This window comes from Carica papaya, chromosome 7 (assembly GCF_054855325.1).
Source record: "Carica papaya isolate Zhongbai chromosome 7, ASM5485532v1, whole genome shotgun sequence".
Taxonomy (NCBI): Eukaryota; Viridiplantae; Streptophyta; class Magnoliopsida; order Brassicales; family Caricaceae; genus Carica; species Carica papaya.
In genome coordinates this window covers 9,016,604-9,042,591 of record NC_142315.1, presented here as the reverse complement: position 1 = coordinate 9,042,591, position 25,988 = coordinate 9,016,604, and the positions used below count along the sequence as shown (strand labels likewise).

Sequence of the window (25,988 nt, the reverse complement as noted above, 5' to 3'; positions counted from 1 at the left end):
GGTTCGCCGGAGCTGCTGACTGAGCTGCTAACGTGGCTGCTGACATGGCACAACTTTTCTAAATTGCGTTTTGACCCTCGATTTTTTATTTTCTTTTCAAAAACACCCCTAGAATCCAAATTTTCACCTTTTTTTTCCCAAAATCAATTTCAATTAAATCCCAAAAATAATTTTACCCTAACTTATTATTATTATTATTATTATTATTTCTATTAAATTAAATTAAATTAAATTAAAACTTTATAAATTAAATGTTAAAATAGAATAAAATTAAACAAAATTTCTAATAAAAATTAAAATAAATTAAAAAATACAAATACAAATTTTGGGTGTTACACGAGGTCACTTGGGAGCTAGAATTGAACTTTAGAGCTTAGTACCCCCAACTATTTAACTAGTGAGGGGGTGATAAATTTAAAGGATCAAATTTCTTCTTAAGGGGGAGAGAGTTGTAATATGCGAACCCGAAAATTTAGCCCGGAATAATTTTACATTAATCATATAATGTATAAAATAATTTAATTTTGTTTTTTATTTTATTTTTTATGAAATTTTTGAGAAAAATGGATTTAGAGATGAAATTAAAAATAATTTTGAGAAGAATTGGTGAAACTGTGAATAAAAGGGGGTACTTTTGAAAGAGAAATTTAAAATATGGGTAAAATCGTAAAAAGACAAAATATGGCCACGTGAGACGGCCATGTCAGTAGCACGACGAGTTAGAACGCGTCGTGTGGTGGACACGCTGACACCGGTTCCATGCAGGAGCCATACGGGGGATTCACATGCATGGGCAATCCAACAAGCAACAAGCAACAACCGAACGGTTCTCTTCGCTCCACGTCAATGCAGACGAACGACTAGGATTAGAGGGAAGAAAGGTATTTAAACCTCTCTTCAGTTGGCCACAAAACCCTAGCCAACAATCCTAACCAGAGAAGAAAGAGGAGGGTGGCTAGAGGGAAGACCAGCTATTAAATGGAATATTCAGTATGATATTCTTACTGAAGTAGTGTAGCTCATTTTCCTATTTAACCATTTCAAATCAGGAAGATCAAGATCCTGATCCTGAATAACAGAAGGATTACGAATAAAGGTTACCTCCCAAACTCCATCAGAGTTGTCCAGCAAAGGTTGACCCTATAGGATTTTTATTTCGTTTTGTTTTAATTATTTATTCCGTTACTTTGAACTTCTATAATGGGACATTCTGGTAGCCCTATTGGGTATCCTGATTTACTGTGTAAAGAATGTAAACCCTAAATTCTAAATTGCTTCTGCTTATAGTTGGTATAATTCAATATTTCTATTTTCTTAAGTTCTGGGCCTTTACTTAAATATTTAAAAATAGTGCAAGCACTAATTTAATATTTATATTAGTAAAAATATGTATCGCAATATCAAACAAGTGTTGGTGTAGATGTAACTTTTTTAATTTTATAGTCATTTTATCTATTACTTGGTCTAAGTGCTTATGAATTTTAGGTTGTATCCATAATTGTGTTCTTGATGTTACATATAGTTGAATCGAATTCAGTACTAAGTCGACGTATAATACTAAAACGAACATTTCTACTAAGAGAAAGTCACCAAGTCTTCGCATCCATAAAAGTGAGATATGTGAATAAGAGGAGATGAAGGGAAAGGGACATGTATAAGTAGAAATTAGAAGATAACAAGAGCTCTTAGTGGAGGAAGAGAGTCTCATAGAGGAGAAAAAATCCCATATAGAGGATTATATCAAAATGTATGTAGAAGTTCCCCCTATTATTCCTTGAATTCCTAAAAGGCAAAGTTACATATTTTACCCCTTGTTAATATTCGTTACGGTCCTCACGTGTTTTTTCTAATTTTACTATTATATTTTGTTTTATAAACAAAATTCTCCCAATTTTGATTATTACAAAAATAATTACACATTTATGTCTCATTTCTTCAAATAAAATATTCTCTAGTCTTTTACTTCTTCACCATATAATTGATCTGGACAGTTCATAAATTACTTCATGAAAGGATTGTTTTGCCCTCAAAATATTAAAGGATATTTTTATTTCAAGTGTGATTCTTCAGTTTCTACCAAGCATCATTATCATAATAGAATTTTTTACGTATTTAAAGTCCACGATGTTGTAGAAATACACCATAACAAGACGATAGAAAAGATTAATCTCGAAGTTTCATGAACCTTTCTATGAAACAACTATCGTGTATTAAGATCTAAATGAAGTGTAAATATTATGTTCAAACATCAGTGATGTAATATGACTAGTTACTTTAATATCATTAATTTGATCAGAAACTATTTCTTAACTAATTACGTTTTTGGTCAAATCGATTTAACTTCCTCAATAACATAAGATATATGTCCTCTTACTTGGAAGTGATGGATTTTTTCTTTAATACTCATGTATCCTTATCAAATGACTAAAGTTTTATAGTTTTGAACTATATCAAATGACTAAATTTGTACGATACAATAAAGTTTATAATTAGTAGTACCACAACATAAAGGATCACTAATAGAGTGATGCTGGCCACCACAAGTCTAAGAACTAATTTTTATAATTAAATAATGAATTTGCTATAGTTGACAATTAAGAAAACTTTTAGTTTAGTATAATAAACTCATTCCCCTAATAATTTATCTTGAATCAATCAAACAAATGATTAATAATCACTCCAAATAAGCATAATCTGTATCTTTAAATTGAATTCCAACATGTCTCAAATTTCTAATTATATTATTGGGAACTATTAAAGGACTTAAAATTTGGTTCACCATTCATATTATCTTTATCACAAATCAAATTTTTCCAAGAGTTTTGGAGATCTTTTATCATGTACATATAGATTAAATCATAGATGCTATAATTACTACGTAACTCATGATATAGATAAATGTTAATAATGTAAACAAGATTATGACAATAAGATTTCCTTAAAAAGCATATTAGTAACAATCTCTCACTTACATAGATACAATCGTCATGGTACTAGAGATATATGTAATTGGTGATTGAATATGTCTTATACAATACCTTAGTGAATAAATATGTTATGTTATCTACCTTGACCACTTTCAAATTGTTGACCACTATATTTTCACTAATTTTAGAAAAATTGTTGGAGCTCACTATTTTATGTCGACAATCTAAATCATGTGGGTGATACATGATGATTTCTAAATTTTTTTTCATCATTATAATTTAAAAATGTTGATCACTTATCTTTCACTAATTTCACAAAAATATTGAAGCTCAATATTTTATATTAGATGTAAACACCCAAAACCTTAAGGAAAAGAATATATATATCTTAATGGAGGAAGGAAATAATAATTTAGGATTTATATTCTTTACACAGTAAATAGGGATGCCTAATAGAGCTTCGGGAATGTCCATTTTACAGCAGTTCATAGTAATTGAATAAATAATTAAAACAAACGAGATAAAAATCCTATGGGACTAACCTCCACTGGGCAACTCTAATGGGTCCAAGAGGTAACCTTTATTCGCAACCCTCCTGCTGTTCAGGATCTATATCTCGGTCTTCTTGATCTGAAATGGTTAAATATGAGAATGAGTTATACTACCCCACTAAGAATATCACACTTATCACTAATACAAAAAAAAGAAAGTTGGTAAAAATTATAAAATAACTAATGGAACCATTAGTTTAGATAAATTTATTTAACATAAAACCTTTTATTTCATACTTACCGTTATGAGTTTCCAAAATCGACTTATGAAGACAGTAACTCAAATAACATTGTGATAAGTGAGCAAGAATAACAACTTACCTTTTTACCTGTTTACCAATACCTTTGGGGATCCATAGAGGTCCCCCTTATGCATGGGCCCAATATCCAAGTTATCGATTAACCGGCCATCTACATACCCCGTCCGGTAATGGGCACTAAAACATATCATCGCCTCAATACTACGTTTGGTATGAGAGTGAATTATACCTTTCAACCCCTTCTAGTATAGGACTTCTCAATCTCGTTTGACTGAGGTAATGCCCACGGTAGGATTTTCTTATGCACTAGGTCTGTACACCCTTCCCTAGGGTATCCAATAAACTTTTCATACATATATTCCACATTATCAACCAATCACTAATTATATATTAATATCTCATATTTACAAATCAATAGTAAGTCATGCAAATAGACAATACGTAAATCAAGAAAATATGATTAGGACATTTATTGCAAATAAATCAACAGATGAGGGTAACACAATTCGGTAAACTAAATAACTGAGGAAGCAATTTAAAATTAGTAATTTAAAGCACACAATATAATAGTAAGTATTTTAGATAGTACAGGAGAAAATAAACAATAACTAGGACAAATATGCACTGACCAGTTCGGGCCCACTAGTGATATGTAATTAATTTTAGAATTTTTTAATTTTCACAAAACACAGCATTATTGATTATCAAAATTCAATTTACCATAACAGAAAAAAGGGTAAGGGATTCATACACTGGATCAGTGTCTGAAATACCATACTTTTCATTGCACCTCCTGGCGACCTCCGGATTTCTTGAATTTTTCATGTGAAAATTAAAAATACTCGTCACTATCCAAAAATAACCTAAAAGACCAAAATAGGCGTTTTAAAAATTTTTAAGCCAATTTTATGGTTTTGGCACAGCACCGCTGCCGTGCTCCGGTGTAAGCTCTGTCACCCACGACAGCTATTCCCCTCGACCTGGCCGTTTTCGGTCGATTTAAGTTGATTTTGACCGGTTTTGAATGTAAACCTGCAAAAAACCAAGGTAGGGAGTCTCGATTGGCCGGAAAAGGTAAAAAAATGAAACTCTACCAGTAGAAGGTCTCTAGGTGCGGTGGCTCCGTCATTCCTCTTTCACAGCCAAGGTTCTCCTTCGACTAACCTACACCAGAAAAGGATGAGAAACACAACGATTAGAAAACCATGCGAAACAGAAAACAGGAAGGGGGTTATCGGAGAGGGTTTTAAATTTCGACCGCATTAGCTCGATCGAGCTTCGCTCGTGTTTTTCACCTCACCTGTCGGCCTTTCAACTCTAATATGGGCATAAGGAGATTTAGAATTGGATTTCGAGTGAGAAATAGGAAAAAATATACTTGTTTAGCATCAGTGGTGGCTTCGGTGCTGCAGTGACGGCAGTTGATTTCTTTTTCGGCCATCCTTCTTCTTCTTCTCTAACGAGAACTAGTGCGGCTAGGGTTAGATTTCCCTTAAATGTGATGTTTAAATACCCTCCCCAAGTTGATTGGGCTGTCCATGTAGGGACACGTGGCCCTCTCCCATTCATTAGATCCCTTTTATTCAGAGAATAGATCTGGATTGCACGATCGGATTGAATCTGTCCATCTGATCGCACCTGAAGAAAAAAAGTATTTGGGTAGTCTGTGTGCGAGGGATGCGATCTGGACCATTGGATCACCCAAGCACGTGAATCACCCACGTGGCCTCCTGCGTGGAGCCGATGTCATCGTGTTCGCTACACAGCATGTTCTGATTCATTGTGGCTGCTGACGGGGCCATCCCACATGGCCATATTTTTTTTTGTGATTTTACCCATATTTTCAAATTTTCTTTCAAAAACACCAATTTTATTTACAGTTACACCTCTTTCCCCCAGAATTGTTTTCAATTTCGTTCCTAATTCTATTTTTTTTTTTCAAAAATTCTATAAAATTAAAATAAAATAAAATAAAATTATTTAAATGTTTAAATTTTTATTAATTAAAAAATTATTCCTGTCAAAATTTCTGGGTCAAGGTATTACAACCCCTCCCCCCCCCCCCCCCAAGAAGAAATTACGTTCCTCAGATTTGTCACCCTCTCACTAATAAAACAATTGGGAGTGTTGGGCTCTGAAGTCCAATTCTAACTCCCAAGTGGCCTCTTCCCTTGCATGATTCTGCCATAAGACCTTGACGAAGGGAATTTCTCTATTGTAAAATACTCTGTTCTTCCGGTCTAAAATGTCTACTGGTACCTCCTCATATGATAGATCCTCCTATAGTGAAAGTGGTTCGTGAGACAAGATATGCAAGGGGTCTAGGTTGTATTTGCGTAACATAGACACATAAAACATGTTATGAACTTTGGATAGCTCTAGAGGTAGTACTAGTTTGTGGGTGGACGTACCAATCATGTACAAGATCTCAAACGATCCAATGAATCGGGGATTTAATTTTTTCTTTTTACCAAACCTGTTGATACCCTTGCAGGGGGTGACCTTAAGAAACACTCAATCACCCTTTTAAAATTCCAAATCTCTCCTTCGGGTGTCCGTATAACTCTTCCACTTACTCTTAATTGTCTGGATGTTCTTCTTAATTTTAACTATCTTGACTGTGGCCTCCTCCACAAGATCTGGACCAAATAATTTTTTATCATCCACCTCTTCCCAATAGATCGGCAACCTACAAGGTCGACCATACAATATCTCATACGAGGCCATGCCAATACTTGCTTGGTAACTGTTATTGTAGGCAAACTCTAGTCGTAGGTGGGGAAATTTTTTTCATGACTCTTCAACTGTTTGGACCCATAGGCTATGACATTTTTATACTATATCATAACATAGCCCAATCCCTAGTAGGGGGTATCACTCACTCTACACTGTGTATCAACCTGTCCTACTTGGTAGAGTCAAAGCAGGTGCAGTAGTCAACAACTTCTTGAGTTTTGTAAAGCTCCTTTCATAATTTTCATTCCAGTCAAACTTGACATTCTTCTTTATAAGTCGAGTCAAGGGAGCGGATAGGCTAGAAAAATCTTCCACTAACCTGCGGTAACATCCTGTCATTCCTAAAAAGCTACAAATCTCCTTAATTGAAGTCAATTTTTTCCAATCGAGTACTGTCTTAACATCCTCGGGATTCACTCACACTGTATCCTTTGATATTATGTGTCTTAGGAAGGTAGTCTGCTCAAGCCAGAACCCACACTTACTCAATTTTGCATGCAGCTTCTTTTCCCTGAGAACCTATAAAACTTGAGTCAGGTGATGAGCATGTTTCTCTTTGCTCTTTAAATAGACCAAGATATCATCAATAAACACAATGACAAACTGATCCAAGAATTGCTTAAAAACTCTGTTCATCAAGTTCATAAAAATGGCTAGCACATTAGTTAGCCCAAATGGTATGATCAAGAACTCATAGTGTCCGTATTTAGTTTTGAATGTTGTCTTAGGAATGTCCTCTTCCTTAATCTCCACCTAGAGGTAACCCAAATATAAGTCTATATTGAAGAAAACTTGAGTACCCTGTAACTGATTGAAAAGATCATCAATCCTGGGGAGAGGGTACTTGTTCTGGATTGTACTCAATTCAATCCCCTATAGTCAATACACAACCTTAGAGACCTATCTCCTTTCCTTGTAAACGTGACTCCAGCACTCCAAAGAGATACAGTGTGTCAGATGAACCCATTATCCTATAATTCTTTAATCTGTTTCTTTAATTCTTTCATCTCTACACGACTCATACGGTGAGGGGCAACTGAAATGGGTTGGGTGTCAGACTAAAAATCTATGATAAATTTAACTTCCCTATCCACTGGTAGTTCAGGTAGTTCATCATAAAATACATTCAGAAATTCTCAGACCACAGGGATCTCTTGAATGCAAATTTATTTCTTATCTTTACCTAATGTAAACAAGACAATTAAGTTAAAAAATCATATAAACAATGCAATTACCATGAGAGAAAAATATCTAACACTTTTATTAATTTTTGGATGACTCTTCATTATAAAGTTGAATACAAGCTTCTTATAAAAATAGTCTATGGTAGCGTGATACGCCGCTAACTAGTTCATCTCTAGAATTCCATCAAAATCTCCCATATCTATTTATATCAAAACTACACTCAAATTTCTATTTGTTATCTCTAAGATACAAGCTTTGTATATGACCTCCCTTCATAGTGTTCCATTCTCAACAGTAGACACAAATAGCACAGAATCAAGATTTTTAGGTAACACATTCAAATTTTTTGCAAAAGCATGTGAGAAAAAAGAATGTGAAGCACCAGTATCAATCAAAACATGTGCAAGGTAATTATAAATAGTGTACATACCCTGTATCACATTCGTATTAGCTTCAGCATCCTGTTGGGTGAGGGTGTAAGCTCTGCCCTGAATAGAATGTCTAACCTGATTGATTTTGCAGGCACTCCATCGCGTAGTGTTGGGTACTTTCACATATGCGATATGTATTGTTGAGGCAATAGTAGGGTCGATCTCTATGATCATTCTTACAGTGCTAGCAAATCCTACCGCGTCCTGTCACTGAAGCCTAAGAAGGAGCTTGAGTCACCAACCTATGTCTCTTGTTCTGCTGAATCGGTGTAGTAGGTGCTGGTCTGCGGTGTGGGACTGGGGGTCTGAAATTTCTCACTGCTTGAGGGAAGATACGAAAGTTCCTCTTTATTAATTGTGTATTGGCCAGAACTGTTAAGTAGGCGTTGAACTTGAATACATACAACTGTTGTCTGATCTCAGGATGGAGGCTCCACTCAAACTTTTTTGTCTTTTTGCCTTCATCCATCATACCCTCAGGAGAATACTGGCCCAACTTTAGGAACTTTTGGGCATACTCTGACATTGTCATATTACCCTGGACCAGGTGTGCAAACTCTATTTCTTTCAAATACCGAAGATGGTCTAGGAGGTACTCTACATTGAAGGTTACTAGAAATTATTCCCAAGTAACTAGAATGGGTAGGAGGCCTGCTTCAGCTGCCACTAGTGACCTGCCTCACCCACGAGCATGTAAGTGGCAAGTACAACCTTCTGTTCGAGAATCACCGTAAGAGTTGCGAGGGCCTTCTCTATCTTTGTTAACCAATACTCGGCCTCTTCAAAGAAGGATACCCCTGTAAAGGTAGATAAGTTTAGTCTCTTATACCTCTCAATGTAGCTTGGGTCCATTATGGGTTGAATTGAGTCTCGTTGAAGGGGGACTAGATTGTGTTGGGGAGAGAGGTGGCCTTACGGCACCTGGTTGTATGGTGGGGCACTGGATTATACTGTGGCAGTGTTGGATGATATGGTGGAGGAGCAAGGCTGTATCGGAGTGGTACTAAATCTTCTCATTGCAGGGGTGGCTCAAACTGTGGTAGTAGTGGAGCGTTAAACAGCTCCTTCTTTTCTTCTTGTGCTTGTTGGGCAGAGATAAGTCTCTTTAGTATCTCAAAAAATCAATTGACATCCTCTCGAAGTGATCTATCCTAGACTACTCAGTTCAATGGGGTTTTTATCTCCTCATATCCTTGTATCTGCATTTGATAAGAGATAGTTGAGTGTCGGGTTACATTTTAGTGTTTTAAATTTCTGTGTAAGAAATTGTTCTAAGAAACGCAAGTCTGATATCAACTGTAAACACCCAAAAACTTAAGGAAAAGAATATATATATCGTAGTGGCAGAAGCAAATAATAATTTAAGATTTATATTTGTTATACAGTAAATAGGAATGCCCAATAGGACTACAAGAATGTCCATTTTATGGCAGTTTATAGTAATGAAAAAAATAGTTAAAATAAATTAAATAAAAATCCTATGGGGTTAACCTCCGCTGGACAACTCTAATGGTTTCGGGAGGTAACTTTTATTATCAACCCTTCTGTTGTTCAGGATCTAAATTATGGTCTTTTTGATATAAAATAGTTAAATAGGGGGAATGAGCTACACTATCCTAGTAAGAATATCATACTTATCACTAATACAGAAAATTGAAGGTTGGTAAAAATTATAAAATAACTAATAGAGCCATTAGTTTAGATAGATTCATTTAACATATAACCGTTTATTCTATACTTACCGTTATGAGTTTTTAAAATCGACCTATGAAAATAATAACTCAAATAATATTGTGATTTCACATCTAAGTGAGTAAGAATAATAACCTATCTTTTTACCTGTTTACTAGTACCTCTGGGGTTCCATTGGGGTTCTCCTTACGTGTGGGCCCAATATCCAAATTATCGATTAACCGACTGTCCTCATACCCTGTCTGGTTATGATTACCAAAACATATCACTGCCTTAATACCTCGTCCAGTATGAGGGTGAATTATACCTTCCAACCCCTTCTGATATGGGATTTCTCAACTCCGTCTAACTGAGGTAATGCCCACGGTAGGATTTTTCCTATGCACCGATTTCGTACACCCTTCCCTAGGGTATCCGATAAACCTTGCATACATATATTTCACATCATCAACCAATCACCAATTACAAAACAATATATCATATTTATAAATAAACAGTAAGTCATACAAATAGGCGATACATAAATCAAGAAAATATGATTATGACATTTATTGCAAACAAATCAACAGATGAGGGCAACATAGTTAGGTAAACTAAATAAGTGAGGAAGCAATTTAAAACTAGTAATTTAAAACACACAATATAACAGTAAACATTTTAGACAGTATAGGAGAAAATAAATAATAAACCAAGGCAAATATGCATTAACCGGTTTCGGCTCCACTAGTGACCTATAATTAATTTTAGGGTTTTCAAATTTTCACAAAACACAGCATTATTGATTATCAAGCTTCAATTTACCGTAACAAGAAAAATAGTGAGGGATTCTTTCATTGGATTTGTGTCTGAAATACCGTACTTTTCATTGTGCATTTTGGTGATCTCCATATTTTTTGAATTTTTTCTGCAGAAATTAAAAATACTCATCACGTATCCAAAAATACCTTAAAAGGCCAAAGTAGGCATTTTAAAATTTTTTCAGCCAATTTTAGGGTTCTGACACGACGCTAGCTTCGCCATCCACAGCAGTGGTTTCCCTCAGCCTGGTTGTTTTTAGCCAATTTAACCCGGTTTTGGCCGATTTTATTCATAAAGTTGCGAAAAACCAAGTTAGGGAGTCTCAGTTGATCGAAAAAGGCAAAAAACTGAAACTCTACCGGCGGAAGGTCTCTGGGTGCGGTGAGTCCGCTATTCCTCCCTCGCGGTCGGGGTTCTCCTTCGGTTAACCTGCACCATAAAAGAATGAGGAACAAAATAGTCAGAAAACCATGTGAAATGGGAAACGGGAAAGGGGTCATTAGAAAGGGTTTTGGATTTCGACCGCAGCGGCTTGGCCGAGCTTCACTTGTATTTTCTGCCTCACCCATCGACCTTTCGACTCCAATATGAGCATAGGAAGATTTGGGATTGGATTTCGAGTGGGAAAGGGGAAAAAAGGTACATGTTTAGCGCCGACAGTGGCTCCGGTGCAGCGGGGATGGCAGTCAGTTTCTTTTCCGGTTGCCCTTCTTCTTTTCTAGCGAGGACTGGTACGGCTAGGGTTAGGGTTTCTTAAAATATGATATTTAAATACCCTCCCCGAGTAGATATGGGTCGCCCGTGCAGGGACACGTGGCCTTCTCTCATCCATTGGATTCCTCTTATTCGGAGAATGGATCTGGGCTGCACGATTAGATTGAATTTGATTGTCCAACCACATTTGAATGGGAAACGTATTTGGGTCATCCGTGCATGCTGGATGCGATCTAGACCCTTGGATCGCCTAAGCACGCAGATCGCACACGTGGCCTTCCGTGTGGAGCTGATGTCAGCGTGTCCGCCACGCGACGTGTTCCGACTCGTCGTGACTACTGATGGGGTTGTCCCACGTGGCCACATTTTCCCTTTTTACGATTTTACTTCCTATTTTTAATTTTTTTTTTCAAAAACACCCATCTTATTCACAGTTTCTCTCATTTCCTCTAGAATTATTTTCAATTTCGTCTCTAATTTTATTTTTCTCAAAAGTTCAATAAAATTAAAATGAAATAAGATAAAATTATTTAAAGGTTTAAATTTTTATTAATTGAAAAATTATCCCGGGCCAAATTTATGGGCCCGGGTATTACATTAGAAACCTAAATCATGTTATCGACTCATTTTTCACTAATTTCATGAGAAAATCATTGGAGCACACACGAACATTGGATTAGAGCATATTTCTTCTTTTGACCATTATCACACAATTTTGGGAAGAATTTTTTATAAATTTAAAATCATTGCCACTCTATTTATTTTGTTTTTCTCCCTCCTAATGAGATCATTTTCCTTCACCTATTTTATTAGCAATCCATAAAACTTCAAGAACTAAATATGTGCTTATTGGATCTATATTAACATATAAAAAAATTAAATAGGAACTCATCAATTTACATTAACAACCTAAATAACTAACTATTTTGATTATATTTTATAAGAATTAAAATGAATAAAATAGTAATTACTTTTGTCTCGAATTAATTTACTCCTTATCATAGCTCAGCTAAGTCCAAAATTTGGATGATAAGTCTAAGGTTACTTTTTTAGTTTTGGTCTAGCCTATTAGCGCTTCTAATGGCTTTTGTAAATGATTTTTTTTTTGTATTCTTTATTATATCTAAGGTAACATTTACTCTAAAAAATTAAATTCACGATTACATTAATATGCGCATGGTCTCATGTTTCCTTTGTTTTTATTTTTATGGGATATGAGATATAGTGTGGTTTTAAACTCATGGAGGATGATGCCTTTTTCTTGAGTTTAACCTATTATGCTTAGTTGTCCTGGCCTCACTTATTACTTTTCTTACTGCCTTACACTATATCTCATATGGGATATGAGATATAGTGTGGTTTTGCTTCACTTATTACAAGTTAGTAGTAAAGAAGACAAGAATAAGATAAAAAATGGTGTGGATGAGGGCCACGATTGGAGGGAGATGGAGCACATGAAGGAGGATCCTAGTTGTTGACAAATATTTTTAGAATAATAACATTATATGTTTGATCAATATATCTTAAGACGATTATCAATTAAAGAACTTATTTAAATAAAGTGCGATTGTGCAGGGTTTATTTGAATATCTATAAAATACATGAATTTATTTCAACAAAAGTAAATAACATAATTGATATTTATTTATTCAAATATTTATTTATTTTAGGCTATTATTTGGTAATAAAATACAAAATCATATTTAATATAAATAATTTATAATTTAAATAAAAATAAATGTTGAGTGGACATTAATACTTTTTACTCTTGATTTTAAGTAAAAAATAAAAAATAAGCAACAATGTAACTTTTGGTACTACAATAATTTCTAAAAAAAATCGTGATCTAATACTTGGTATCAATATTTTAAGAAATAAAACATGTTTTATTAAAAATTAAAAATAAAATAAAAACAGAAAAAAAATAAATAATTTTTTTTTAAAAAAAAATGTTTTATTGAAAATGAAACTAAAAAGAAAACAAAAAAGGAATAGCATGATTCTGGTGAAAAAGTTTAATAAAATTAATAGGCTTAAAAATCAAAGGAGGGCCTAACCAACCATGAGATGAGAAGGAAGTTCAATTCAAGGAAGAAGGCGGTATGAAGTGGGCCCACCCCCCACGCGGTATTACGTCATCATCGACTTCGTTGTATTTTGTAATATCATAATTCGAAGTTAAAAACCTTTTCAGCAACCAGCATTTATTTCAGTTGGAATTATATATGCTTGCTTTTACTAATTTTTTTATACAAATAAAAAATATATATCTAATTAATAAAATAAAACATACACTAATTATAATAAAAAAGATCTGATTCAAACTCACGAAGTACCAATTTTTATTAAAAAATGATATTTTTTTCTCTAAAATTGAGAACTTGAATTTGAATTTTATTTTTCATCTAAAAAAGTTATTAGATAAAAATAACATTTAGTTAAAATAAAAAAATTTATATTAATTTAGTCAAATATTATTAAATTAAAAATTAAAAATAAAATTTTTTTCTAATATCAATTTAATTTTAATTTATAATTTTTAATAATAAATTTTGATTATTTAATTATATTATTGAAGAAAATAAATTTAAAACAATAATGTTACAACAAATTATTCATTAGTCGGATAATTTGTACTTTTATTTTTTATTTATAAGAATGTGAATTTAAGTTAAAGCGTGTATATGTGGATTATAAAATTAATTGTCTTATTTATTTATTAAAAATTAATTATTTTAATGTCTAAATATAAATATTTATAATTATTAAAATATTTAAAATTTTATTTAAAAAATATATTGTGTGCTAAATAATTAATTTACTGTATGATAAAGGATAAAAAAAAATTAATTAAAATAATAACAATGATTGAAGTAGTTTTTAACTCCATTAAGAGTTATTATAATATTAATGAGGATGGACAAGTAAATGGTTTTTTAAATTAATTTAGAAGTGAATAATTTATTTTAATGGACGGCTATGAAGAAGGAAAATTGGGTATATAAAGAGATGAAAGGGTTTCGGTTTGCTTTGTTTGACTGACAGAGAGACGACGTTTGAGCACACAATTTGGGACGACGAAAGACAACTCAATCAACTATCATCGTTCTCCCCTCATCATCGTATTTCTAGAATTCTTTCGTTTTGCTTTTCACCAAGAAGACGACGGACTTGTTGCAGGAGGAAGAAGAAGAACAGAGGCGGATTATATGTTGTTGGAGTTGAGGGGAGATGAGTAAGCGCCCTGCTACTTCTGGTGCTTCTGCTTCTGCTTCTGCTTCTGTTTCTGCTTCTGCTTCTTCTCGTACTTCCTTGTTAACCAAGATCAAGGTGCATAACTGCTTAATTCTTACTCACCATCATCATCATCGTCTCTTCGTCAGCTTTTTCTTATTTGTCTAAAATTTTTTATCTGCTTCAGTACTGTTATCATTATTTTGAACACAGGATGACTCCTCTAATGTCTGATCAACTATGCTTAATCGCCTCAAACTTATGTATCCACTTATGGATTATGCTCATTTCTTCGTGTTTCCTTACCTGTTTTCCTTTGCTTGTTGCTTTTTTTTTTTTTTTTCTATTTAGAGTTATGTATACAATTATAGGTTCTTTGCGTTCTAGTCGCAATTTTGTTTTCTTCCCCTATTCAAATTGTAAAATAACACTTATTGAGCTAAATTCTTTACTTGTCCATGTGTACCCCATTTGATTACTCTGGTTTAATCAAAGAGAAAAGAGAATAAGAAATAGAGAAATAGAGATAATGTTTAGAGGATTGGACTTCATGGACATGATTAATTCAAATCATTTGTAAATTAAATCATGTTAACATTTTCGTTTACTTTCTCCTCTATTATTAAAGAAAAGGTTTTTCGGTCTCCACTGTTTCAGAATGCTACCTGCCTCAATTCGTCTCCGTCGGATCCTGGCAAAGGTGGAAAAGGGAGAAGTAAGTCATCTAGTAACAAAGTTTCTCATGGATTCCACTTAGTGGAAGGTCAGTCTGGTCATGACATGGAAGACTACCATGTTGCTGAATACCGGAAGAAAAAGAATCATGTGCTTGGATTATTTGCTATTTTTGATGGTCACCTTGGGGATCGTGTTCCTAGTTATTTGAAAGAGCATCTTTTCAACAACATACTTGAAGAGGTATGAGAAATTAATATAATGTTTTGGCATCTGATATTTTCTCCTGTAAATGATTTCTTTTAATTTAATAGTTTCCAGAGAATTGTTACATTTCTTTTATCATTATCCTTATTGAACAATCTTTTACTTGTTTACAACTGGAACCTTGAAGAATATCTTGTGTCCTTGTCCATGTAGCAATAATTAGTCACGTGGTTGTCTAAACCTGTGGTAAATCCTGTTAAGTTCATGCCTAATTTTTTTCTTTTTCCCTCTACACTGTCCTTTTACCACTAATGGCCTGCATAGTCACCTGTATTTCATTCTGTTTTACCTAGCAGCCAAATTTCTGGAACGACCCTGCGACAGCAATAAGGAATGCATACCGCTCCACAGATAAGTTTATATTGGAAAACTCTATGCAATTAGGGCCTGGTGGCTCAACCGCAGTTACTGCAATTGTCATTGATGGCAAAGACTTGTGGGTGGCAAATATTGGTGATTCAAGAGCTGTAGTGTGTGAGAGGGGCAGTGCCAATCAAATTACGGTGGACCATGAACCACACACTGAACGGAAAAGGATAGAGAAGCAAGGTGGTTTTGTAACCACTCTTCCCGGTAAGTAATACGATGTCTTAGTGTTCATCTTTTCTTTTGTCATTCTTTATGTAGAGATCTCGGCAAACATGTTTAGAACCAAAAAAAAGACACTGATTAGTTTATGGTTACCATTGGTGGAATCAGCTGTGTTATTTGATTGTATGATCATAGTAAGACAATAAATGTTTGATTCTGAAAATTATCTTGCTTTCAGGAGATGTACCTAGGGTTAATGGGCAACTTGCAGTTGCACGTGCTTTTGGAGATCAAAGCCTTAAAGCTCATTTGAGTTCAGAGCCTGATATAAGACATGTACCCATAGATTCAACAATTGAGTTTGTTATACTGGCAAGCGACGGGCTGTGGAAGGTCAGTTGTTTCAGTAATTTACTTTTGGTCAATTGTTTCCATTGTTGTTGATTTTTCATGAATTCTTGATCTTCCATATATCTTCTTGTCTGATAACACATGAAAGAACTGGATTTTATAGTTGATATGTGATTCCTTCTTTAAACAGCATGGATTGGGAACAAGGATTGCCTAAATGCAGTAATAAAACTTTCCATTCCAAAAATGGTTAATTGCATTTGTCACACATGCTTACAGAATTTATTTTGTGGGTGTCCTTAGTGCTGCAGAGATATAAAGAATCCCCAAGAAACTTTGGTTTTAGCATTTTTATGTCTGAGATTTTAGCTAGCTTGTATAATGAAGCTTGAACTTGATTTTATAATCAAGCTTGGGATAGGTTCATTCTCAAGATAAAATTGACCATTAGCACAGCCTGATTTCAGGAACTTGAAGTAGAATTCCTGAGCCAAACTTGAACTAGCATATTAATGCTTCAGTTGGTAGAGCATCAGCGTGGAGTATAAAAAATTATGTAATGAGGCTGCAGGAAAATGAATATGAATTCACCTACTTAAGATGGTTGATGGGAATGAGAGTTAACAATTTGAATATCCTCTAAAGAAGTATAATGGGTTAAATGGCACTATAGGGGAATAAACATTGTGGATTTTGGACCACTTATGGTGCCTGTTTATATACATGCTTATATGCTCCTGCAAAGTCCCTAAGATCATTGGCATTTTTTTGAGATTAATGCATCTTGGATTAGATTGTTGAGAGTCTCATATCTAGGAGCACTAAAAGTTTATGATATTAGTTTTCTGTAAAAAAAATGACAATCTTTAAAATTCTTTCAAATGGAGTTTACAAGCGTCTAAACTCTTTCTTTAAAGGAAGTTCAGCCTGTAGCTTATTTTGTAGTGAAGGTGTTAGTCATGTAGCCAGGTCTTCAACAATTTTAAGGAATCAGAATGTATCCATCAGAGAGGTAATAGGCTAGCAGCTATGCGGTATACAGAATATATCCTCCATGTGACACAATCTCTGGGTATCTTCTCTATGCTTTTAAGCTGGCATGTCTTGTGCGTCAACCTTGTTCCATGATCCCTAATAGTTGAGGAGCCTTGCTCTGACCTTAGGAACAAGGCCCCAGGTCATCTTCTTCTTTGATGTTCCAGATCGAATTCAACTCTCAAGTTGATGAATCTTTAGCTGGGTGATTTGTGGTTTAGTAAAGAGTGAGCTTGTGGGCTTTGAATGATTTTGTTGTTGCCAAGTTGTAGAATCTAGAGAAATTTTTATGGTCTTATTTCTTTAGTTACCTTTTGGATCTTTTGGAAAGAGAGAAGTAAAGGAGCTTTTGGTGACTCTTCCTTACCCCATGGCTGTATTAGGATCTGTTTTTTTTTTCTTCAAGGGCTATTACATCCAATTTTGAGGGTGAATTAATTGACCTCTTAGATACTGTCTTTTGAGTATTTTGTAAATTGTATATAGGGGCAACACCCTTGGTGTCTTTGATGAATTATCTTTTCCTTCTCAAGAAAAAAATCAAAGAGCATAGTCACTAACATGCTACTTTCTAACCTTTGGAAGACTGTCCAAAACCTGAACACTGGATTCTTCCCCAAACCCTCACCATGAACAGTTAAGTGAGAGAAAGAAGAAGAATATGTGGATTATGATAGACAAATAAAAGTATGTGTTCATGAAGGCACAGAACGTTTATGAGGTTCTTTTTAAAAGCAAAAAACGTTTATGAGGTGTCTTGTAGTGTTGTGTTTATGCTAAAAGTTCATGGTGCTTCTTGTACATGTCTGAATTGCGTGCACATAGTTTGGCATCTGAGTGTCTGCATGCTGTCTGTCGTTTTTTATGTTGATTGTGTCAGTCCTTTGTGCACGATTTCATGCCAACCTGATCGTATTTTCCCGCATTTAAATTTTTAAGCTAATTTTATTTTCACATGTAAGAAATTCGTATGATTAAATGTTATTACTTTTCTAATATAGATTTGATACTTATTTTCTATTGAATTTGAAGAACATCAATAATATGCCGATAAATTGAGCATAGTAATATTAATTATATGATCTGAAAAAAAACCGTTCAAGTTAACTTTTAAATTAAAATATTAAAATCAAATATGATTTTTTTAAGTTTGTTCAAGATTCAAATTATTAAAAATAAATTGATTTTTTCAAGTTTGTTTAAAATTTAAATGTAAATTTTGTTTGAGTTTCATTAGATATTTTATTTAGGATAATATAAATTATTTTCTATGTAAGATTTTCCATTTTTTTAGTCTTCAAAAGTTAGCAATTTAAAATAATAATGGAAAGAAGAAATTTGAATTCTGAACTGAACTGGGCAAGCAAAGAGATTGCTTAGCTCATGCCTGGAAGCTTGCATGCAAATTTTTTCACACAAAAATTTCAATGAAGTGACAATACCACTTAGTAACATTTGACATAAATTTAAAGGTAGAAGGTGAAATTGGAAAAAAAAAAAAATTGAGGGTGAAATTTAACCACTTTCAGATAGTAAAGGGTTAATGTTATTATTTTAGCTAATAAAAATGTATTTGAAACTTTTATGTAATGCATTTGCGAGAAGCAGAGGTGAAAGGAACATAACTCTGCATGGATTTGAATTTAAACTCATGTCTTTCTTACGTAATGTTTTTGCAGATGTGTAATTGTTATGATTTTAGGAGAACCATACCCTAAAAGCTAGCTATTAAGGCGGGAGATCCCAAACTCGTATTAACCCCACACCGAAGTCGTGCACCTTCAATGTGGGATTTAAGTTATTTTACCGCATAAGAATCCACCACACTCCGCAGTCTCGGCACCCATGCAGGCTGGCCCTGCACTATCTCTCTTTATTTAGTCTCGGGCACTGTGATTCCAATGTCACCACCTGCGCGGTACAATTGCAATTCGGAGAAGTGGTGATTGGCTTTAATGCCATTGTTATGGTCCCCACTAGTGGATCTAGTTATGGGACGACTAACACAAAATCAGCAGAAAGAACAAAGTTCTTCTTTGATTTTCTACTTTTACTTATTTTTAGATTAAAATTAAGGGCTCGTTACGAAGAGATAACCATATGATCTCTAGAGTAAGAAAGTACCATGCTTTAGATTCTTATTCATAGATGATCTATCTGAATGACAGCATATATGATTTTATTACAATGAGAGGATTGTTATCTAGAAGTTATTTCTAGAATTTAGTGACTATCTTGCCTAATCCCCTTAATTTCTTACTATTAACTACTCAATACCTTTATCTAGTATTCTTACATAATATTCTTACGAAATAAAATACAGAAAAAATAAAACGAAATATTCTTGCAGAATATTCTTACAAATTTTCAGAATATTCTTTGTTACAAATTTGCAGAATTTAGTGAATATTCTTAATTACTATACCAAAATTATTATTCTTGCAGAATAATCATTTCCTTATTACCTACATCTTAGTTGCACCCTAAAAGTAATCCTGTTTGGTTCAGATGGATCAGGCCCCCAGTGGGGTGGATATATATTGCCACCTCTAACCATGACTAACGTTTTTAGCAAAATACTATTGCAAAATTAGAATTCAAAAACTTGAGAATGTATATGCATATCAGAAAAGAACCCCCTTGGGCTTTTTATTGTGGCTGCTTTTCTGTTGCATATCAATAGCCTTCCTAAATGCTTTTAGCGGAGAAGGGTAGGTAACCTTTCTTAAATGCTGTTGCAAATTGCAATAAAGAGTTGCAGGCAGCAGTGTGCTAAAATTTTCTGTCATGGATAGGTTTCCTTCAATAAACTGGAATAAATTTGGATATTATTGTGAATCCAATGACAAAATATTTTTTTTGTTCATTTATCGATGAATTATTGTTGTTTTTAGTTGTGTCAAAGATAAAAGTCTATAGAGGCTTGAATATCCATAAATATTTTGCAAGAGTCAACTTTTATTTCTTCATTAGTTTTTCAGAATGTAAAATTAGGGCTTGTGCAGACCAACTGGCTAACCTCAGTTGACCATCAAGCAGCGTTCCCCCCCCCCGCCCCCACGCACCAACAGTCCTTCTTCCAAAACAAAAGTGAAAACAAAAGGAAGAAAAGGAATTGCATGGGTCATGTTTGGGTTTTATCTGTTTTTATAAACTGTTGTTAAGGTATTAGGTTTTCCCTAATGATTGCTGTGATGACAGGTTATGAAGAATCAAGAGGCAGTTGATTTGGTGAAAACCATAAAAGATCCCCAAGCTGCAGCTAAGCGTTTAACATCAGAAGCATTGGCAAGAAAAAGCAAAGATGATATATCATGCATTGTGATTCGTTTCGGTTGATGCTGTGAAAACAACAGAAGCTTTACTTACCTGATCAGTTATTTTTTTTTTTGCATTATAGGAAAAATATATAGAGTAGCATTTGCTTCATATGTTTGTAAAGATTTGTAAGGTTTGAGCAAGTTGGAAAAGTGGGGTGATGCATTTTTCAAGTTAGTGATCCGTGATGCCCTGGTTCAGCCTGTGGATTGGGGTCCATGCAGTTAATGAGGGGTAAGTCTTTCATCAGATGAAGGATTGTGAATCTTAAACAAGAGAGTGATTTTAATCAGCTGTGTATACAAATGTGGAGGGTAAATAAGATATGACTGGATATAGTTCTCCTGATACAAAGTAGGTCTTTTGACATTTGTGAATGTTAATATTTTACTTTTTATAATCGGCAAAAGAATTATTATTTAACAAAAAATTGTTATTATTTTTTCTGTTAAAACTTTATTTGTATAAGAATATCATAAATTGAAATAATTTTATATATGTAATAACTAAATTGTAAAGAAAAGAACTGTAATTTGATGGATATTTCAGAAATTATAATTTGTTTACGTTTTTTTTTTTAAATAATATTTTTTAAATGTTACATACTTATTAATATTATTTTCAATATATATATTGAAATTAGAAAAAGAATTATTGAATTACATAACAAATGTTATATAAGTTCTAGTCAAGATAATCAGAAATAATTTCAATTTAACAGTAAAATAACAAAAATAGTATACAAGAATTTATAGTATATATTTTAAATTTCTATAAGGATAAAATAACAAACCTTTTTAATTTTTTTAAACAAATTTAAATAATTAATTTAAAAATAATAAATTAATTATAATTGTATCTTAATATAAAAGATCTTGTGATTTAACTTGCGCTATGTTTAGAAAAAAAAAAATTAAATAGAATTTATTTGCAAATCTATACTTAATTTAATTAAAAATAATAAGTTGTCTTCAATAAAAAGATAATTTCACGTAAAATCTTTTATTTAAAGTAATTATTAGTTAATCACTAAATTTTGTTCTTTTGGGACTTGTTCTGAATATAATTAAATAATAAGGTCTAAGTAAAAGAGTAAAATTTGTGGAAGAAAAGGTAGGTAGTAACCTTTAGGTACATTCACTAATAAATAAGAGTTATATTTTTTGAGGCAAAGTAGAAGATGAAATTTAAATACAGTTCGCAATAAAAACATTATCTTATCTGGTATAAATGATATAGTGATATATTAAATGAGCATTTTTTTTTTAAGGTAAATATATATTAAGTAATAAAAGAGGATTAACCTTTACTTAATTGAGTAAATTTTTAATCAGTATAAATGGTGTTGCTTAAATGAGAGGGAAAATAAAATGGCAACTGGTGGAAAGCAAACTGCAGAGTCCCAGATCCCACAGCTGTCCCACATCATCACATGCATGCCTACTACTACTGTATTCTTCTTCATCTTTTTCAGCCTTTTTGCCTTTACATTTGAAAAGTACTTCTATCCCTTTCCTCTAAATCCCATCCATTATTGTTTCTTACCAACAAACATTTTAGATTTCACCTCATTATATATATATATATATTCATATTTCAGGAAACAAAATAATAATATTGAATTCTGTCTCTATTTCAATACAGATTTGAAGTTATACAAATTCCACCCATATATTACATATATATATATATATTTGTAGCTAGATGAGAAAGATACAGAAGTAATTAAGTTACAGTAATGAACAGAGAATTTGAACTAGCTAGGAAGATGGTGAAGAATATATGATATATTATTGCTACAGAAAGCAACCTCAAATAGAAAAAATAATAATAATTAATTACTGCTTAGCAAAAAGAACACACAAATATGCAATCGATCCTTGCCTCAGTTCTTGAATCTTGCAAGAAAAGAATATGATAAGAAATACTTTCCTTCCATTTTCTATCCTCCAACCAACTGGATTAGAACACCTGTTTACGTTCCAAACAAAATGGAACTGCCTTAGTAATACGGGATTACAGGCGGCGGAGGGGATGCGTATGGCACTCCTATGATTGGAGGAAGTGGTATGTTCTCAAAAGGCGGCGGTGGAGGACTTTGATAGTCGTGTGATGGAGGTGGGTACTGATGATGATGATGGCTCGGCGATTGGTGCGGCGGTGGTGCATATGGCGACGGAAGCGAATGATGGGTCGGTGGGGGTGGCGGGGTAACACACCCGCTTGGTGGTGATGATGGAGGTGGTTGGTGCGCCGGAGGTATTCCAGATTCAGGAGGTGGACTTGGTGGTTGGTGATACTCTGCTGGTGGCGGTGGGCTTGGGATTGTTGGCCGGTGATACTCAACTGGTGGCGGGGGGCTCGGCGTTGTGGGCGGTTGATGATACTCTACTGGTGGCGGTGGGCTTGGCATTGTGGGCGGTTTATGATACTCTACTGGTGGCGGTGGGCTTGATTTTGGTGGGTACCCTGCCGGCGGCGGCGGGCTTGTTGTGGGCAGGTGGTTCTTTGGTGGTGTTGCCGGTGGATGATGCTCTGTTGGTGGGTGCGGAGTTGGAGCCGGTGGCTGATCCTCGGATGGTGGAGGATTACTGTAATGATAGGGAGGTGGTGGAACCTCAGCTGATTGATGGGATGGGGGCGGAGGTGCATAATGTGTACTTGGGGATAATTTCTTGGTAGGTGGTGGGGGTGATGCAGAATGGTAATGGGTGGGAGGCGGAGGAGGAGGTGTTACGTGGTGATAAGTAGGCGGTGAGGGCTCAGTTGGAGGTTTGGAAGGAACAGGGGAAGGAGGAGGTGGTGGTGGTGGAAGATGGGTTCTGGGTGATACTCGTTTAGTCGGCGGCGGAGGAGATGTAAACGACGAATGTTTAGGCGGCGGATGGGTCGAAGGCACTGCCGGAGAATGTGAAGGTGGAGGTGGAGGATGTGATCTAGTTGAAGGCGAAGACTTGGAAGTAGGTGGTGGTGGAGACCTGAGGAATGGGCGAGGCGAGGTAGCTTTTCTCGGCGATGGCGGCCTTTTCACCGGAGGTGATCTTCTCATCGGCGGCGGCACTTGTGCAGCTGAACCACCACATTTCAACTTACTACAGTCCACCGGAGTTGCAGCCGGAGACGAACATTCTTTAACGGATCTTTGATTGCTCTTTCCAGGGATACAGTTGTTGGTTCCATTCGCCACCTTTCCTGGCCCGGAGATTGCAGGACAGCTCGGTGGTTCTCCGGTGAAATAGTTGAAGGAGTAAGTGAAGTTCTGCAAATTAGGAAGTTGACAAATGGTAGCTGGTATAACACCTGTGAATGAGTTATGTGCAACATTGAGCTGCTCCAAGCTCTTCATCTTACCAATGGTGGAAGGCAAAGATCCCTGAAGATGATTAAAACTGACATCAAAGACGGTAAGGTCTTTAAGTTTTCCGATCTGGGGAGGCAAACAGCCGGTGAGATTATCATTCATGAGAATAATTTCATTGAGGGTATCACCCATGTTACCAATGCTGGGAGGAATGCAGCCTCCCAGATCATTATTAGCAAATACCAAGACAGAAACAGGGGAGTTTCCGAGATTATCAGGTATTCCAAATCTGAATCTGTTGTCATTCAAGAAGATAGCATCAAGATCCTTGTCGAAAAGGTTTGAAGGAACAGAGCCCTCGAAATCATTAAACCGGAGATCCAAGTACTTGAGAGAAGGCAAAGAAAGCACGACGGTCGGAAACTTACCGACGAACCGATTATTACTGAGATCAAGTTCGTGCAAGAGCTTCATTCGCCGGAAAGTTGACGGAACAACGCCGCAGAACCGATTTGAGTTAAGGTGAAACAGAGCGAGATCCGTGAGCCGGCCAAGCTCCGGCGGAAGATACCCGGCAATATCAGCATGGTTGAGATCAATGCCGGCGACGACTCGGATAGAAGGGTTAGAAGGAGAAGGTGCGCAGAAAACACCCATGTATGAACAGACGTCGGAGCCATCCCAGTTAGCAGTGAAGTTGAAAGGATCAGAATAAATGGCGGATTTCCATGCTTGTAAAGCAATGTAAGCTTGACGAAGCCTTGGATTTTCAAAAGTGAGAGTGGGATCTACATCAGTGTCGGTTTCTTGATCTTCATGAGCAGCGTGGAGGAAGGAGCAAGTGGAAGAAAGCAAGAGGAGGAGAAGAAGAAGAAAAGAGGAGGGAGACATTGGTGGGTGGAGAAACAGAGAGAAGTCAGATGAAGATGAAAGAAACAAAGTAATGGTTTTTATAAACCATATTTTCAAAGCTGGCATTTTTAGGAAAACAAAAATTATGAGATAAGAAAGAATTTAATTTTATTTATAATTTAAAAAATAAAGAAATTAAAATTCAAATATAATATATATATATATATATTTTTTTTAAAAAAAATTTTACTAAAACAAAATGATTTAACATGCTGGCACGTTCAATCTTTTGATTTGGTGATTCAGGTTTTGACTAAAAAGACTTCGTGGCAGCTGCAACTATCTTTGTCAAAAGATCGTTTAGGTTAGATCATTGTCTAAATCTAATTTGTCCTCCTAATTAATTTTCTAATTTTCACTAATTTTTCTAATTACCCATAATTTTTTTTTTTTTTTTTTTTATGTATTTCAATATATAAATATATTACTTTTATATATGTATATATAAAAGGTCAACAAAGAGAAATGCACGCATAATCATACCCTAATATAATCATACCCAATAAACTTTTACTACAAAATACGAAATTGAAGAATTCAACATCACTCTCCTCCTCGGTTGGAATGGATGAATCATAATTAACTTGTAACTTTATATGTATATGTATGTATTTATAATAGTCATAATAATAATTGAGTAAAGAAACGAAGAGTGTAAGAGGTTTATTTTGTAGCGTAGTTGACAGAAGGAGAGACAGGGTGGGACCCACACTTACACTGTCCGCACGATCTTTCATTACGACTCATTCAATTACGAATCTTTTTTCAAAATCAAACCGCGTCCCCCATAATTATAACCATTTTGTTTTACATTTTTTTGCATGTACATACATATACATATACATATGCATTATATTATTTATGCAGACAACTATACAGCATAAAAAGTTTGGGATTCATGCGACCTCCACCCGGAAGCTTTATTATTTTCTTTTTCTATTTTTTTTGTACTGGTTTAATATATGTTATCTTCTAAAAAGTTTTTAATTCATTTTTATTTTCATTATTACTATACTTATATACAATAACGAGTTACAACCACAATTACAAATATAATCAGTCAGCCAAAA

At 34.6% G+C, this 25,988-nt stretch overlaps 2 protein-coding genes across 3 annotated transcripts; one reads left to right on the top strand and one right to left on the bottom strand.

Moving 5' to 3' along the window:
• Positions 1 to 14,338: 14,338 nt before the first annotated feature.
• Positions 14,339 to 21,059, top strand: LOC110811361 (putative protein phosphatase 2C 44). 2 transcript variants are annotated; one of them, XM_022037845.2, is made up of 5 exons: positions 14,339 to 14,624; positions 15,186 to 15,446; positions 15,767 to 16,043; positions 16,240 to 16,394; positions 20,589 to 21,059. In XM_022037845.2, the coding sequence occupies exons 1-5, from the start codon at positions 14,526 to 14,528 to the stop codon at positions 20,724 to 20,726; spliced, it is 930 nt and encodes a 309-aa protein (XP_021893537.1). In that variant the 5' UTR covers positions 14,339 to 14,525; the 3' UTR covers positions 20,727 to 21,059. The 2 variants fall into 2 exon arrangements, with proteins under 2 accessions (XP_021893537.1, XP_088063654.1); XM_088207528.1 differs by lacking the exon at positions 20,589 to 21,059 and adding an exon at positions 19,067 to 19,240 and having other exon boundaries at positions 14,388 to 14,624.
• A 1,257-nt stretch (positions 21,060 to 22,316) lies between these two features.
• Positions 22,317 to 24,999, bottom strand: LOC148252932 (uncharacterized). Its single transcript, XM_088207852.1, has one exon. It carries the CDS (start codon positions 24,982 to 24,984, stop codon positions 22,708 to 22,710), a length of 2,277 nt encoding a protein of 758 aa, XP_088063978.1. The 5' UTR covers positions 24,985 to 24,999; the 3' UTR covers positions 22,317 to 22,707.
• Positions 25,000 to 25,988: the final 989 nt, after the last annotated feature.